This window comes from Coregonus clupeaformis, chromosome 14 (genome assembly GCF_020615455.1).
Source record: "Coregonus clupeaformis isolate EN_2021a chromosome 14, ASM2061545v1, whole genome shotgun sequence".
Lineage (NCBI taxonomy): Eukaryota > Metazoa > Chordata > Actinopteri > Salmoniformes > Salmonidae > Coregonus > Coregonus clupeaformis.
This window is the reverse complement of record NC_059205.1, coordinates 19,882,375-19,896,389: the sequence shown is the minus strand read 5'-3', so window position 1 is coordinate 19,896,389 and position 14,015 is coordinate 19,882,375. Positions and strand designations below refer to the sequence as shown.

The window sequence follows — 14,015 nt, the reverse complement described above, 5'->3', positions numbered from 1 at the left end:
AGGGCTGCAAAATTCCGGTAACTTTCCCAACATTCCCAGGTTTTCCTTGAAAATCCTGGTTTGAGAATTCCGGATGTCTTGCTTATTTCATTCTAATTCTGGGAATGTTCCAACTGGGATTTTTGGAAAACCTGGAATTTTGTAACCCTCTTTCCTGAGGAATGTGGTTGTTTTTCATGATTATGTTATATTTTTCTGGTGTATTTCCTATGCTCCTATGCTGCCTTGATTGTGTAATTGTCATGTAACTGTTGAGATATGATAATACAGTCATCTCTATACCCCCCCCGTCTGTCTCTGCCTGGTATGAAGCAGGAAGGAAAGGATATCCAGGCGTCTGGAGGGTATAGAGAGTGAGGTTCCTCTTGCCCTGATACCTAGCTGTGCCGGCCTGGTGGCCAACCGTATGCTGGAGGAGGACCCGCCACGATACACCCGGGTCTCAGACCCCTGTGAGCCAACCATGGGTACGCATACTGACCACAGAAGGCAATGTAAGCCCTGTATGAAACATATACTGTAGACTTGGCTTACTGTACTTGTATGCTAGTGAGGGGGAATGCATATGACACCTAGACCCTTATTCAGAGCATGGGTTGTTAGGTTCTGATTATATTTGGATGGAGAAAGGTTATATTTGGGAGAGAGGCATGGTAGGCCTGCCTGTATGTTTAACTGTGTGTCTGGGTTTCTCCTGGTTCCACAGTGAGACCATGCCATGTTTGAGACATTGTTGTGTTCATATGATTTAGGCTACGTCCCAAATGGCACCCTGTTCCTTATATAGTAGTGCCTATGCGGGTCTGGTCAAAATGTGTGTGCTATAAAGGGAATTGGGTTCCATTTGGGACACATCCTTACTGTGTGCTTATCTCCCTCCTGGTTCCACAGTGAGTCGTTACAGCAGAGAGCAGATGGAGGTCCCACAGATGCCGGTGTCCTCCCCAGACAGACAGTCTAGGGCCCGGGGAAGACCGGGGGACCATCCTGGTCCGGCCGCCCACCCCCATGCAGAGCCTGCCCTATCCCCTTCCGGTGGCCCAGTGGATCCAGCCAGCCTCAGTTCCAAGGCAGAGCGGATCGCCCGCTACAAAGCCGAGCGCCGGCGCCAGCTCTCCGAGCGTTACGGCATCCTCTTGGATCAGGAGATAGACATGGACTACAGTCCTCGCTACTTGTGCTCACGTAGAGAGTCTGATGCCTCGGATAGAGGGGCCCCAGCAGTCACAGAGCGTAGGAGAGACAGAGATAGAGAAAGACTAGAGGTGGAGGAGGAGGAGGAGGAGGGCGGGAGAGTTCCCGCAGAACTCCCTACAGCTCTGGAGTGGGCAGGGTCTACATGCAGGCTCACCCTGCTGAGCCTACTCCTGGACACGCTCCTGCCCCAGGTCATGGTCCAGCCCATGCAGGCCTTACCCATACTCAAGCCCCTCCGCCCACCTGGGAGAGGGCCGGCACCTTCTCAGAGCAGGAGAGGATGATGAACCTGGAGAACCACCGGCGGGCCCAGGAGAGGACGATGACAGGGGGCCTCAGAGGAGCCAGCAACAGGCCCCAGGATCATGCCCATGACCCCTCCATCCAGCAGCTCAGCCATCCTCCATCCAGGGCCTCCTCCAGAGAATCCTACAGCGTGGCGGCCATCCCCAGCTCCCCTCGTACGGCCCGCCGGGCCTCCCTGCCCTCTACACGCTACGGAATCTCCCCCGGGGACCTGTTCATCGAGCAGCAGGCTCAGGCCATCCTCGGCAGACAGGGGTGAGTTCAGATCAGCTTTGCTGTCATAATGCACTCTGTCTCCAATTAGTTTGATCTCTGTACTCAGGTTGCTTTTAGTATGAAATAGTTTCAAACGTAGTTTATGCACATCCAATGACTTGCAGGTGCTGGGTACAAAAAAAACTAATGTAAAGATAGATATTGGCACACTGATGAATGTTCCCACTATCTCTGGGGTGGGCGGAGGGGCTTGGGTAGGGTTATAGCCATTATAATGTTTTATTTCTGTATCAAAACAGGTTGCTTTCAGTAGTAACTGACCACTTTAAGGAGTAGTTGCTGTATTTTGCTGCCCTTGTGCTGTTGTTGGTAACAGTGTTTTTAGTGGTGCCAGTGGGGGTTGTATCCAGACTGTGGACTGTTCTGGTTTCATAGAGGAGGTACTCTGCCTGCCTGGGTATCTCATCAGGGGCCGCAGAGGGGGCAGAGTGGCTACATGGTGGGTTTGTGTGGGGGTAAGGGGGCCATCTATGATGGGGGATTTGTTAAGTTGGTTGGGTTTCACAGCTTGCCCTGTAAGGGCAGGCCCATAGAGTTAGATAGAGTGCTCATCTTTGCCCCTGAAAACAGGCTTTGTGCCAAGTGTGCCCTCTATCTAACTCTATGGCTAGACCTGAGGCCAGACCAGAGACGGTAGAGAACGCGAGACATCTCACTGGCTAATTTTTTTTTGGCAGGTCAGGTGAGGCGAGCGGGGAGGTGACAATAAGTAGACCAGAGTCAGCTGTTAGTGGTCCTCTGTAGCTCAGCTGGTAGAGCACGGCGCTTGTAACGCCAAGGTAGTGGGTTCGATCCCGGGACCACCCATACACAAAAAAAATGTATGCACGCATGACTGTAAGTCGCTTTGGATAAAAGTGTCTGCTAAATGGCATATTATTATTGTTATTATTTGGCAGTTTCCCATTGAAAAAAAATCCTGTCTGTGTAAGTGGGCGTTCCCTCTCTCGCATGAACATGCCAGAGATTATGGAGCGAACCGTGAGCTCACGCAGGAAAGCATGCTCACGTGAGAGAGGGAACCTTGAACATTTTTTCCAATGGTAAACTACCTGAATAAGACATCTTCATTTATCCGCAATTTTTGGCCAGACCAGACCAGAGAGAGAGAGAGAGAGAGAGAGAGGACAGGGTCCAGATGTCTTCTTATAGCATTGATTAATATTGATATTTCCGACATAGTGCACTACTTTTGGGCCCTGGTCAAAAGTAGTGCACTATATAGGGAATATGGTGCAATTTGGGACAAACCACAGTATTATAGTCCTAATGGCCCAGCACCATTCTAAGCTATGTCGTCATCTTCACCACATTGCTCCTGTAGCCTGGCAGTGTTGTCTCAGAGCGACTGGTCTCTCCAGACAGACTCAGAAGGTGATGCTGCTGCCACTCAGTTTGTCATCAGTTGGCCCTCCAGGTACAGTGGTAGGAACATACTGTAGGGGCAGACCTGAGTTCAAATACTTTTTGTAAATCTTTCAAATACTTTTAGCATTTGCTTTAGCCTGCAGGTGGGCAGGGTTTGTCCTTTTGAGATTTGATTATATGTTCTATTGCAACAGGCAAGCTCACTCAAGCACAGATTTGAAATGATGTCTAATAGTATTTGAACCCAGGTCTGTGTACCATATGGGTGTGTCTGTAGACCCCAAAACATCTACCTAACACATCCTCCCAACAGATAGACAATCTATATAATTTATATTATAATATATCCCATATAAAATATTACTATATAATCATAGTAATCATTCCCCTTTGTCATCTCCAAGTTAACTGGTGTTTTTTAGTTCTCAGTGTGAGGTTTGGATTGCAGTTCTTTAACTCTCCTTCCCAACCCCCTAATTTTTTAATCAACGTTTTGGACTTCTCATCCATTTTAATTATCCTTAAAACTTCTAAGCCTCCTCATCGGGGAATCGGATGGAAACCTGAATGCACACAAGTAGTAGAAGTGAATGCTTTGGTAACTTCTAAGAATGTTATCTCTCAAATGTCATCAAAACTGCTCATCAGGGAATCAGATGGAAACCTGGATGCACACAAGTTATAGAAGTGAATGCTTTGGTCATACGTTAGTTATTGGTCAGATATGTAGTATACAGTAGCAGGGCCCTGTTTCCCAAAACCCTCCTAGTGCTACAATCATCGTACAGTAAGAACCAAAATTATTTTCCAATCGTTTCATTCTGAACAGAACCATATTTTTTTTGTTCCGTTCCACTGTTCCGACCAGCAAAATATAGTTCTGAACCAGTTCGAACCCAAAAAAGTACCACTTCATATCATTCCTTTTTTGTTAATATTTATTTTAAAATGTATTTATTTTATTATTATTTTTAGTAAACAAAATAGGGGGATATATCAGCTTTAATATTGCTGATAGATTGTGGCTTCTGTCAATGTAATTGTCTGCATAATTTCCAATCCCCCATATATACACTACCAGTCAAAAGTTTGGACACACCTACTCATTCAAGGGTTTTTCTTTATTTTTTACCATTTTTTACTTTGTAGAATAATAGTGAAGAAATCAAAACTACGAAATAACACATATGGAATCATGTAGTAACCAAAAAAGTGTTAAACATATCAAAATAGATTTTATATTTTATATTCTTCAAATAGCCACCCTTTGCATTGATGACAGCTTTGCACACTCTTGGCATTCTCTCAACCAGCTTCATGAGGTAATCACCTGGAATGCATTTCAATTAACAGGTGTGCCTTCTTAAAAGTTAATTTGTGGAATTTCTTTCCTTTGTAATGTGTTTGAGCCAATCAGTTGTTTTGTGACAAGGTAGGGGGGTGGGGTATACAGAAGATAGCCCTATTTGGTTAAAGACCAAGTCCATATTATGGCAACAACAGCTCAAATAAGCAAAAAGAATCATTATTTTAAGACATGAAGGTCAGTCAACACAGAACATTTCAAGAACTTTGAAAGTTTCTTCAAGTGCAGTCTCAAAAACCATCAAGCGCTATGATGAAACTGTCTCTCATGAGGACCACCACAGGAATGGAAGACCCAGAGTTACCTCTGCTGCAGAGGATAAGTTCATTAGAGTTACCAGCCTCAGAAATTGCAGCCCAAATATATGCTTCACAGAGTTCAAGTCACAGACACATCTCAACATCAACTGTTTAAAGGGGACTGTGTGAATCAGGCCTTCATGGTCGAATTGCTGCAAAGAAACCACTACTAAAGGACACCAATAAGAAGAAGAGACCTGCTTGGGCCAAGAAACAAGAGCAATGGACATTAGACCGGTGGAAATGTGTCCTTTAATCTGGAGTCCAAATTGGAGATTTTGTGTTCCAAGCACCGTGTCTTTCTGAGACGCAGTGTGGGTGAACGGATGATCTCCGCATGTGTAGTTCCCACCGTAAAGCATGGAGTAGGAGGTCTTATTGTGTGGGGGTGCTTTGCTGGTGACACTGTCAGTGATTTAGAATTCAAGGCACACTTAACCGCCATGGCTACCACAGCATTCTGCAGCGATACGCCATCCCATCTGGTTTGGGCTTAGTGGGACTATCATTTGTTTTTCAACAGGACAATGACCCAACACACCTCCAGGCTGTGTAAGGGCTATTTTACCAAGAAGGAGAGTGATGGAGTGCTGCATCAGATGACCTGGCCTCCACAATCCCCCGACCTCAACCAAATTGAGATGGTTTGGGATGAGTTGGACAGCAGAGTGAAAGAAAAGCACCCAACAAGTGCTCAGCATATGTGGGAACTCCTTCAAGACTGTTGGAAAAGCATTCCAGGTGAAGCTGGTTGAGCGAATGCCAAGAGTGTACAAAGCTGTCATCAAGGCAAAGGGTAGCTATTTGAAGAATATCAAATATAAAATCTATTTTGATATGTTTAACACTTTTTTGGTTACTACATGATTCCATATGTGTTATTTCATAGTTTTGATGTCTTCACTATTATTCTACAATGTAGAAAATAGTAAAATAAAGAAAAACCCTTGAATGAGTAGGTGTGTCCAAACTTTTGACTGGTACTGTATATATTTGTAAAATATATTTTCCTTCTTTATTATTTTATATCATTTCTTTCTGTTCCTTTTTAAAACTGTATAGGAAAGTCATTAAGAGCAAATTGTATTTTGCCATTACAGCATTGTTAAATCATAATGAAAGACAAACACACACTGTGCTGCCAGTCACAGTGTAGGGCACAAGATGCAACTGAAACTTTGAGGGTGAGAGAGCGAGAAAGGATGGAGGAAGCTTGCCTTGAAGCGCTGGGCATCTTGCTATGACATGCATTATCTCAATTATGGCCTATTGTATAGATAATAGAAGAAAAATGAACAATCACCTTGATTTAGCACCACAGTTTCTTTATGAAAATATTTAGCGAACTCCATGACAGTAGCTAAATCAAGGGGCTATAGCAGCACACAAGTAGACTACAAATGCATGCTGGGTCGGGCATGCCCTGAGCTCGTGAAGTCAGTGCTACTGGAGCGCTACTGGAGCAAAATTGGAGCGGGTGAGAAGGTCAACGCTCCAGCCTTTGGGAATCTTGCTCCACACTACAGTCAAATTGGGCACGCTCCACTCCTCTTTCCACTCCAATTCCGCTCCAGCTCCGCTCCGCTCACATACACTGTAGCCTACACACACCCACTGGCAAATATTTCCAGCTGGCAGGCAGATGCTGGAATAGGTTTCTGAGTGACAGAGTGAGAGCTTTGTATAGATGCTTTGTTGCGATTTTTGTAGAAAGAAAAAAAATGCTGGAATGTTAAATAACGTTATTCGCCGGTTCCCATGCTTTTAAAATAATGGTTCTTTTCCGGAACAGTATAGATCAATTTCGTTTTTTGGTTTGGGTTCTGTCCCTCAAATATATATATATATATATGTATATATATATATTTTTTTTTTTCGGTTTTCGTTTCTGTTCCCTGAACCTGTACCAACCCTTGGTAAGAACCCTCAGGGGAATTCTCTGTATGTACTCTGTTGTACATATATATGTACGTATATTCAGATTTTAATGACAGGGTGACACAGTTCAAGCAGACTCTACCTGTGTCCCAAATAGCACCCTTTTCCCTATATAGTGCACTGCTTTTGACAAGGGCCAATGGGGCTCGGGTTCTATTTGGGACACATACTATGTGTGTCCTGAGTTTGATAGGCAGAGGAGTTGGGCTGTATGAGAGTGAGTACTGAGTACTGTAGGTGTTGGGGTGTGAACATTAGTCAGATGCTCGGTCTAACTCAGCCTGTGTGGCTGTGTCCACTGAGTCAGCAAAAGCCAGCTGAGTGAGTCTGTCTGCACTCATATAGGCTGCTGACTCACTGAGACACAGTCAGAACTGTGAAATTACCTGATTGTGTAAATCTGAAAACAAACCATGTTATGCCTTGTAGAATGTGTTCATTATTCATGTTGACAAGAGTCAGCTGGATATCTGGGAATTGTGAATTGCTGCTAATGGCATTTCAGCCAATCAGATTGCACATTTCTCCTACCCCGTTTTCTAGGATAAATCATGTTTTATTTAGGATTACAATAAGTGCCTTTTTAACTTTCTGTCTAGGCATGTAGGCTACACAGTGGATATCACTAGCGTGACTAGAGTGTTCTGTAGGCTTGACCGGCCTTAAGACCTTGTGCTGAGGAAAGTGTTAGCTAGGCTAGTGGGGTATATTTTTGGAGCTGAGTTTGGCCCAGATACTCCGCATGGCTGGCCAGCTGAAGGCAGTGCTGTAGTGTGAGAGGTGCTGGGCCCATGGCCAGCCTTACTTTGAGGAGTATGGACAGGTGAGTGTGGGTCTACCAAGCATAGCCCGCTGAGGCCCTGCACCAAGCCGGTAGAAACCTGTCTGGGTTGTGTCCCAAATGGTACCCTATTCCCTAGATACAGTAATGCACACATTTTGACCAGAGCCCTATGAGCCCTGGACTATATAGGGAATAGGGTGCCATTTCAGACACAGAACTGGAGTGGATTGTAAAGCTTGACGGTTCCCTTGTATTTATTAGCAGAACGTTGCTATCTGGGTCATTTCATAGCCTCTCTGTTTGACGGACACAGCACTTCATTTACAAAGAGGTTCTAGCTATGTTTCAGCTTTCCAACAGGTATATAAGTGGCAACCACTCCAACCAACATAGGATCTGCAGTGCAGCCTGTGTGGCCTAGCCTGATCCCAGATCTGTTTGTGCTTTTGCCAACTCCATTGCTGTCATTCTCAAACCCAACATGAGTGACAAGGAGTTGGCATGCTAGCACCAACATATTTGCACTCAGGCTATGTGTGATCTTGTCTGCCTAGTAACACTAAGTTAAGTGTTAGATCACAAAGGAGATGTGCTGTTGTCTCCATGGAGCGTGTATACTATTTAAACACCAGCCATGCCATGTCAAATGAAGCGGCAGCCCATCAATTAGGGGTGGCTTAGTGGTGTACAAGGAGATTAGCGTTGTTGCATCCCAAATGGCACCCTGTTACTTATTTGGTGTATTACTTTTGACCAGAGCACTGCCATTTGGGACGCAATCTAACGTGACCTTTAGCTGCTAAGAGCAAGGGGTCATAGATAAAAATAGCTTAGGCTCGCTCACATTTTGGCACAGAGAAATTTGAGTCAGCTATAGACGATATAGCAAACATGGAACATACATTTACATTTTAGTTATTTAGCAGACACTTTTGTATAGAGCGACTTACAGGAGCAATTAGGGTTAAGTGCCTTGCTCAAGGGCACATCAACAGATGTTTCATGTACTCAGCTCAGGGATTCGAACCAGCGACCTTAACCGCTAGGCTACCTGCCGCCCAAGCATGATGTCCCTATTTGAACTTGTAACCATTCTGTCAGTCAGATGGGGTGGTGTTTCTTCATACATACATTTTTTAATTATAAATAAAAGCATGTGCTGCAGTCTTTATATATCCCTGTTTGTTGTCCCTAGATTAATGGCATTCTTTAATTAATAATCACTTGACTTGACATTTATAGTTGACTTGGTGTGCATTCCATATTGCATCCCAAATGGCACCCTATTCCCTAAATAGTGTACTACTTTTGACCAAGGCACTATAAAACAAATAGGGTGTCATTTTGGACGCAGTTTTATTGACACATATTTCAAATCACTATGTCATCAATTTGACAAGGGCACTGTGGTAGTTTATTTGGGTGTCTCATTGATTGTCTTTAAATTGAAAATGAGTGCTATGGTTCGTTAATCGGTTCTTCCCCTTTTAAGAATCAGAGTAAGAGAGAGAATATCGAAAGACGAGAGCGGCGCCCAAAGGGCCCCTGCAGAGCGGGGTCCAGCTCCAGAGCCCCCAGTGAAGAGACACCGTGATCGTGCTCACACCACCACAGCTCACTACATGCCCCAACGTGGCCACAGCTCTGACCCTACCACCTACCAAAGGACTGCCCCCTCCTCTCAGCCCTCCCAACCTGCCTACGCCCACATCCCATACCCCCACGTCTCAGCACCACACACCCACACATCAGGCCCTGCCATGGGCCACCAGGGTACCCATCAGGGGAGCCACCAGGGGACCCCCATGGAACCTCAGCCTTACCTAGCAATGCCGGCCCCTGTGGCCACCAAGCTCCCTGGAGCCCCTGTGCTGGAGGTGGAGACCCCAAGGAGGAGGGTGAGCGCTGACCACATCTACACGACCCACAGGGAGACCCACAGGGAGGGCAGGCAGGCGCTGAGAGAGGAGGTCCACACCGAGGGGCTGCTGAAGAGCCGGAAAGCCGTGCTGCCCTCAGAGATCCGCCGCAGGGAGAAGAGCGTGGATGACCCCCAGAGAGGGGAGCCCCACCGGGGTCCAGTCAGCCGCCAGGACGACTCCACCACCTCAACCGCCATGGAGTATGAGAGCTATGGGTCCGGGGGGAGGAGAACCAGTCGGGCGGACTCGGAGGAGTGGGAGACTAGGCCCAGGGACCAGCAGCAGCAGCACTGTTCCAGCCACAGCCAGGACACAAAGGAGACAGGTCCAGCCATGCCCATGGAGACCTCCCACTCCCAGCCCAGCCAGCAGCAACAGGCTCCTGAGCCTCTCCACCAGCACCAGAAACTCCAGCAGCATCCGCAGCCCCAGAGTCAGCAGGACCTCCAGGGTCAACACGGCCTGCAGGACCAGCAGCAGGGTGACTCGGCGGTCTACCTACAGAGGGGTGCCTCCCTCTCTCAGGCCAGACACAGGAGCATGGAGCCAGCCGGGCAGGCCGGGCCCCCCAAGCCCAAGGTCCGCACGCGCTCCATGTCCGACATCGGCGTTAGCCAGCGCTCGGCTGCCTATAGGAGCATGGAGAGGGCAGCTCCCAGCAGAGAGGCTACCATGGCAGCCCACCTGGCCAGGGAGGGAGGGGTGGCAGTGGGGGTACTGGCCAATGGGGAGGTGGGGGCCTTGGATACCAGGGTCTCTGTGGCCCAGCTCCGACACTCATATCTGGAGAACGCCAACAGGAAGCCGGAGCTGTAGGTGGAACAGCATGTTTACTGACTCTTTAATCAGTTTGCTTTGCTTTGGTCATTTGCCTAACACTAATGTAGACTCTCATCCTAATATGAGACTTGAGATGTTTGAGCTTGTGTGTTTTTTGAGTGCAGTATATTGCATAATCAAACATGATATCAAGAGATCTTCCAAGCCTGTATTGGGGGATAACTTATTATTTGTTTAGCCAGCTGCTTGGACATATTCTGTTATTATTAGCCTGTTGGGCAAACTTGAGTGGTTTGTTGCTGCATGTTGTGTGTGGGTTCAGACACAATTGGGTTTGTGACAGAATCCCTAATTTTGGAGACAGTTAATTTTTGCGGTGTGATCGTCTTGTGCGTGACTTTACCACCTCTAACCTGGATGTCTGGATTGCTGTGGAAGAAAACTGACCTTGCCGTTCGTTCTCTCACTATTATCCCCCTTTTCTGTTGCCGTCATCGCTCTCTCCATCCCAACACACGACCTTACAAAGGGAGCCAACTAAAGTAGAGCTTACTGCAATGGAAGTAGATCCGGCTGCTGGGACCGCTGACCGGGAGCGTGGCACAGCACGGAGGCCACGGCGCTACATCACCCCTGGAGACATCCGCAAGTCCTCTGAGAGATTTAGGACGCAACCCATAACCTCTGCAGAGCGTCTGGAGTCTGATAGGTGAGAGGTTTAGGACTCAGCCCATAACCTCTGCATAGCGGCTGGAGTCTGATAGGTATTGAAGGCCCTGAGGGACAAGTCTCTCTGAAAAGGTAAACAGAATACATTTGCTAAGATCACCAGTGAGTGTACTGTGGACAGTGGCTTTTCTTTTTTTCTCCTGGAGTTTGTGGGATACATGGTGCAGACCATGGGGATTTTATGCTGTCTCAATACTTGGAAAATAATTTTGTCTGTTGTGCCGTATAACAAAATACCATTCTTGAGTCTATTTTGATCAATGTCTTGTTTGTTTTCTCCCTCAGGTCTCGTCTGAGTCCAACCGAGCTACAGAACCCAGAAGGCAAGTATCAGTGGAGATTATTTAGTTACCAACACCACTCTTAATTAAATAACTATTAATTAGCCAGAATGCTCACCATCTGACGGCATCAAACCATTTCATTAATTCCATTCCAGCCATTACCATGAGCCGTCTCCCGTCACTATCCTCCACTGCACCTGCACTCCTCAGTGGGTATACCTTAGTATTGTGGATGTGTTGTGGACTGACAATGGTTTACCCTTCCCTTTTGCAGCTGACGAAGAGAAGCTTGATGAGAGAGCTAAGATGAGTGTGGCTGCTAAGAGGTCACTCTTTAGGGTACAGTATCTGCCTTGTGTGAATTTGTTTACATTTAGGGCCGGTTTCCAGGACACAGATTAAGCCTAGTCCTGAACTAAAAATATGTTTCAATGGACATTCTCCATTGAGCATACTTTTCAGTCCAGGACTAAGCTTAATCTATGTTGGGGAAACTGGCGCATATAGTATATTCCCATGGTTTGATGCATGTTGTTGATGAGCAGAGATTTACTATAAGTATGTTTCTCTTCGTTCCCCTCCACAGGAGCTAGAGAGGACAACAGATAGCGTCCCCAAACCGCGGTCCCGTAACCCTGCCGTGGAGAGGCGCCTGAGACGAGTCCAGGACCGTGCGCGCACACAGCCTATCACCAATGAGGAAGTGGACATCGCTCACACGTATGTCTGTCACTCTCCGATCATTACTAAGCGCTGCCTTGGCGTCATTTTGTTCACAACGGAAGGGTAAAAAAAGTACAACATTTGGTCAATATAAAGCTATTCATTCCAATTTCTCTTCTTGTGATGTTCTTGTTTGACTCGCTTCCCCTGTCTACTGCTTTGTTTCTCTGATTCTCTTGTCTGCTGCTTTGTGACTCCACTCTCTCTCTCTCTCTCTCTCTCTCTCTCTCTCTCTCTCTCTCTCTCTCTCTCTCTCTCTCTCTCTCTCTCTCTCTCTCTCTCTCTCTCTCTCTCTCTCTCTCTCTCTCTCTCTCTCTCTCTCTCTCTCTCTCTCTCTCTCTCTCTCTCTCTCTCTCTCTGTGACTCCTTTCCCTATGTGACTCCCTTGTCTGTCCCTGTCTATGTGGGACACTTTTCTGGACATATAAAGTGTCCCTGCTATGTCCTCACAATTGGTGACGGTCCACACCACAGTAGCACGCATCCCCAGCCCCACTGTAGTCAACACCACCATGACCAGGTACAGGTACAGGAACAGGTGTGTGTCTATATTGGCTTGTGTGGCAATGCATGGATATTAAGTTATTATTGATTAATTAATAGTTTTGCACAATTGCAGTACATTTCTGAAATCCTAGTTAGATGATTCCGGATGTCCTTCTTATTCCCTCTGATTCAAGGAATCTTGAATCTTCTGGAAAACCTGGGAATTTTGGGAAAGTTACCATCATTTTGCAACTGTATTAATTCATTTGTAGTCGTTGTCTAAAGCTACAGGTGGAATTAGGCAGGCAGACATCTGCTCTACAGTGCCCTCTGCTGGTTATAGTGTTCATAGTGCTCACTCACGTGCTGCCTGCTAGTTTCCCCGGAATAGCTGTGTGAAGTTGAACCTTATAGGGGGAAGAAACTTGTTTTAACACAATAGATTCTTTAGTACCTTTCAACTCCACAAGTATTAGGGGAGAATGGGGTAAGTTGAGCCATATTTTACATTCAGCATCACTACATCCAGGGAAATATAGTATTCTTTCTAACAAAGAACTCTACATATATTTCAGGATTTTGTGTATCCCTGGAAATAATCAGAATGAATGTAAACATATATATATTATATATATATAATTTTTAAAAGAAGTGATCTCTTGGCACAACTTATGGAGTAAACTGAGCATAGGGACAGGGTAAGTTGAGCCGCCTTGGGGTAAGTGGGTGATGGTGCTGGTAGGTCAAAGTTTTCATGGAATGGGGGTTTGGTGTATTGTATATCTTAAATAATATGTATGCCTATATTCAGATATAGATTTCTCTGTTCAATATCGTTTACACTTCCAGTTGAATGGGACATGGATGCTGTTTCGATGTGACAATTTGTAGGCAAATTCTCTGCATTTGAGGCTACTAAGCTCCTACAACTGGTCCGCAAGATTCTTGATATGTTTAGCAAGCTCAGACTCCATGTCATCTTTCGCATATGTACATGTTTGTTTTCTTTTTTGTCATTGTAACTCTTCAGTGTCATTCAGTCTATTTTTCCATCCATAACTTCCTTGGCTGTTATGGATGACACTTCTCAGTAGTTGGTATTCAGACTTACCGAATGCAGGTGCGTAATGGGTTTTGCAGGAATGGCTCCCTTGGGCACACTAAATAAATGTAATTAAACTGCTGAAAACACTCCCACTTGATAGCTAACAGATTTTCTCGTGGAGTTTTCATTCAATAGGGTTTTCAGTACATTTATCGAAAGCCATCCCTTTAAATATGGTGTACCTTTGATGTAAAAAAAATCTCGACAGACTCACTAGAATATAATGTTTATCGAGAGACAGGTTCAGAATAGGGATCAATGAAAGAAAGCCATATAAATACCCGCATATTCGTCTCCTTTTCAGCACCAATTGGTAGATTAAAAAAAAAAATCTGATCTTTTCGATTGTTTAGGGTTAGGGAAGTATTTATGAATCATACATAAACAGGCTTGGAGAGCCTTTACACACAAAATGTATTAGCCAATCAAAAATACAGTGGTTTCATTCATCC

At 45.7% G+C, this 14,015-nt stretch overlaps 1 protein-coding gene across 1 annotated transcript in view; it reads left to right on the top strand.

Moving 5' to 3' along the window:
- The first annotated feature begins 1,259 nt into the window (after window positions 1–1,259).
- LOC121581292 (supervillin) overlaps window positions 1,260–14,015 on the top strand; it is a 43,830-nt gene continuing 31,074 nt past the window's right edge. Inside the window, exons 1-5 of the mRNA XM_041896812.2 lie at window positions 1,260–1,758; window positions 11,251–11,288; window positions 11,524–11,588; window positions 11,836–11,969; window positions 12,403–12,492. Coding sequence (XP_041752746.2) covers window positions 1,340–1,758; window positions 11,251–11,288; window positions 11,524–11,588; window positions 11,836–11,969; window positions 12,403–12,492 — 746 coding nt within the window. The 5' untranslated portion in view covers window positions 1,260–1,339. The remainder of the gene's footprint in view (window positions 1,759–11,250; window positions 11,289–11,523; window positions 11,589–11,835; window positions 11,970–12,402; window positions 12,493–14,015) is intronic.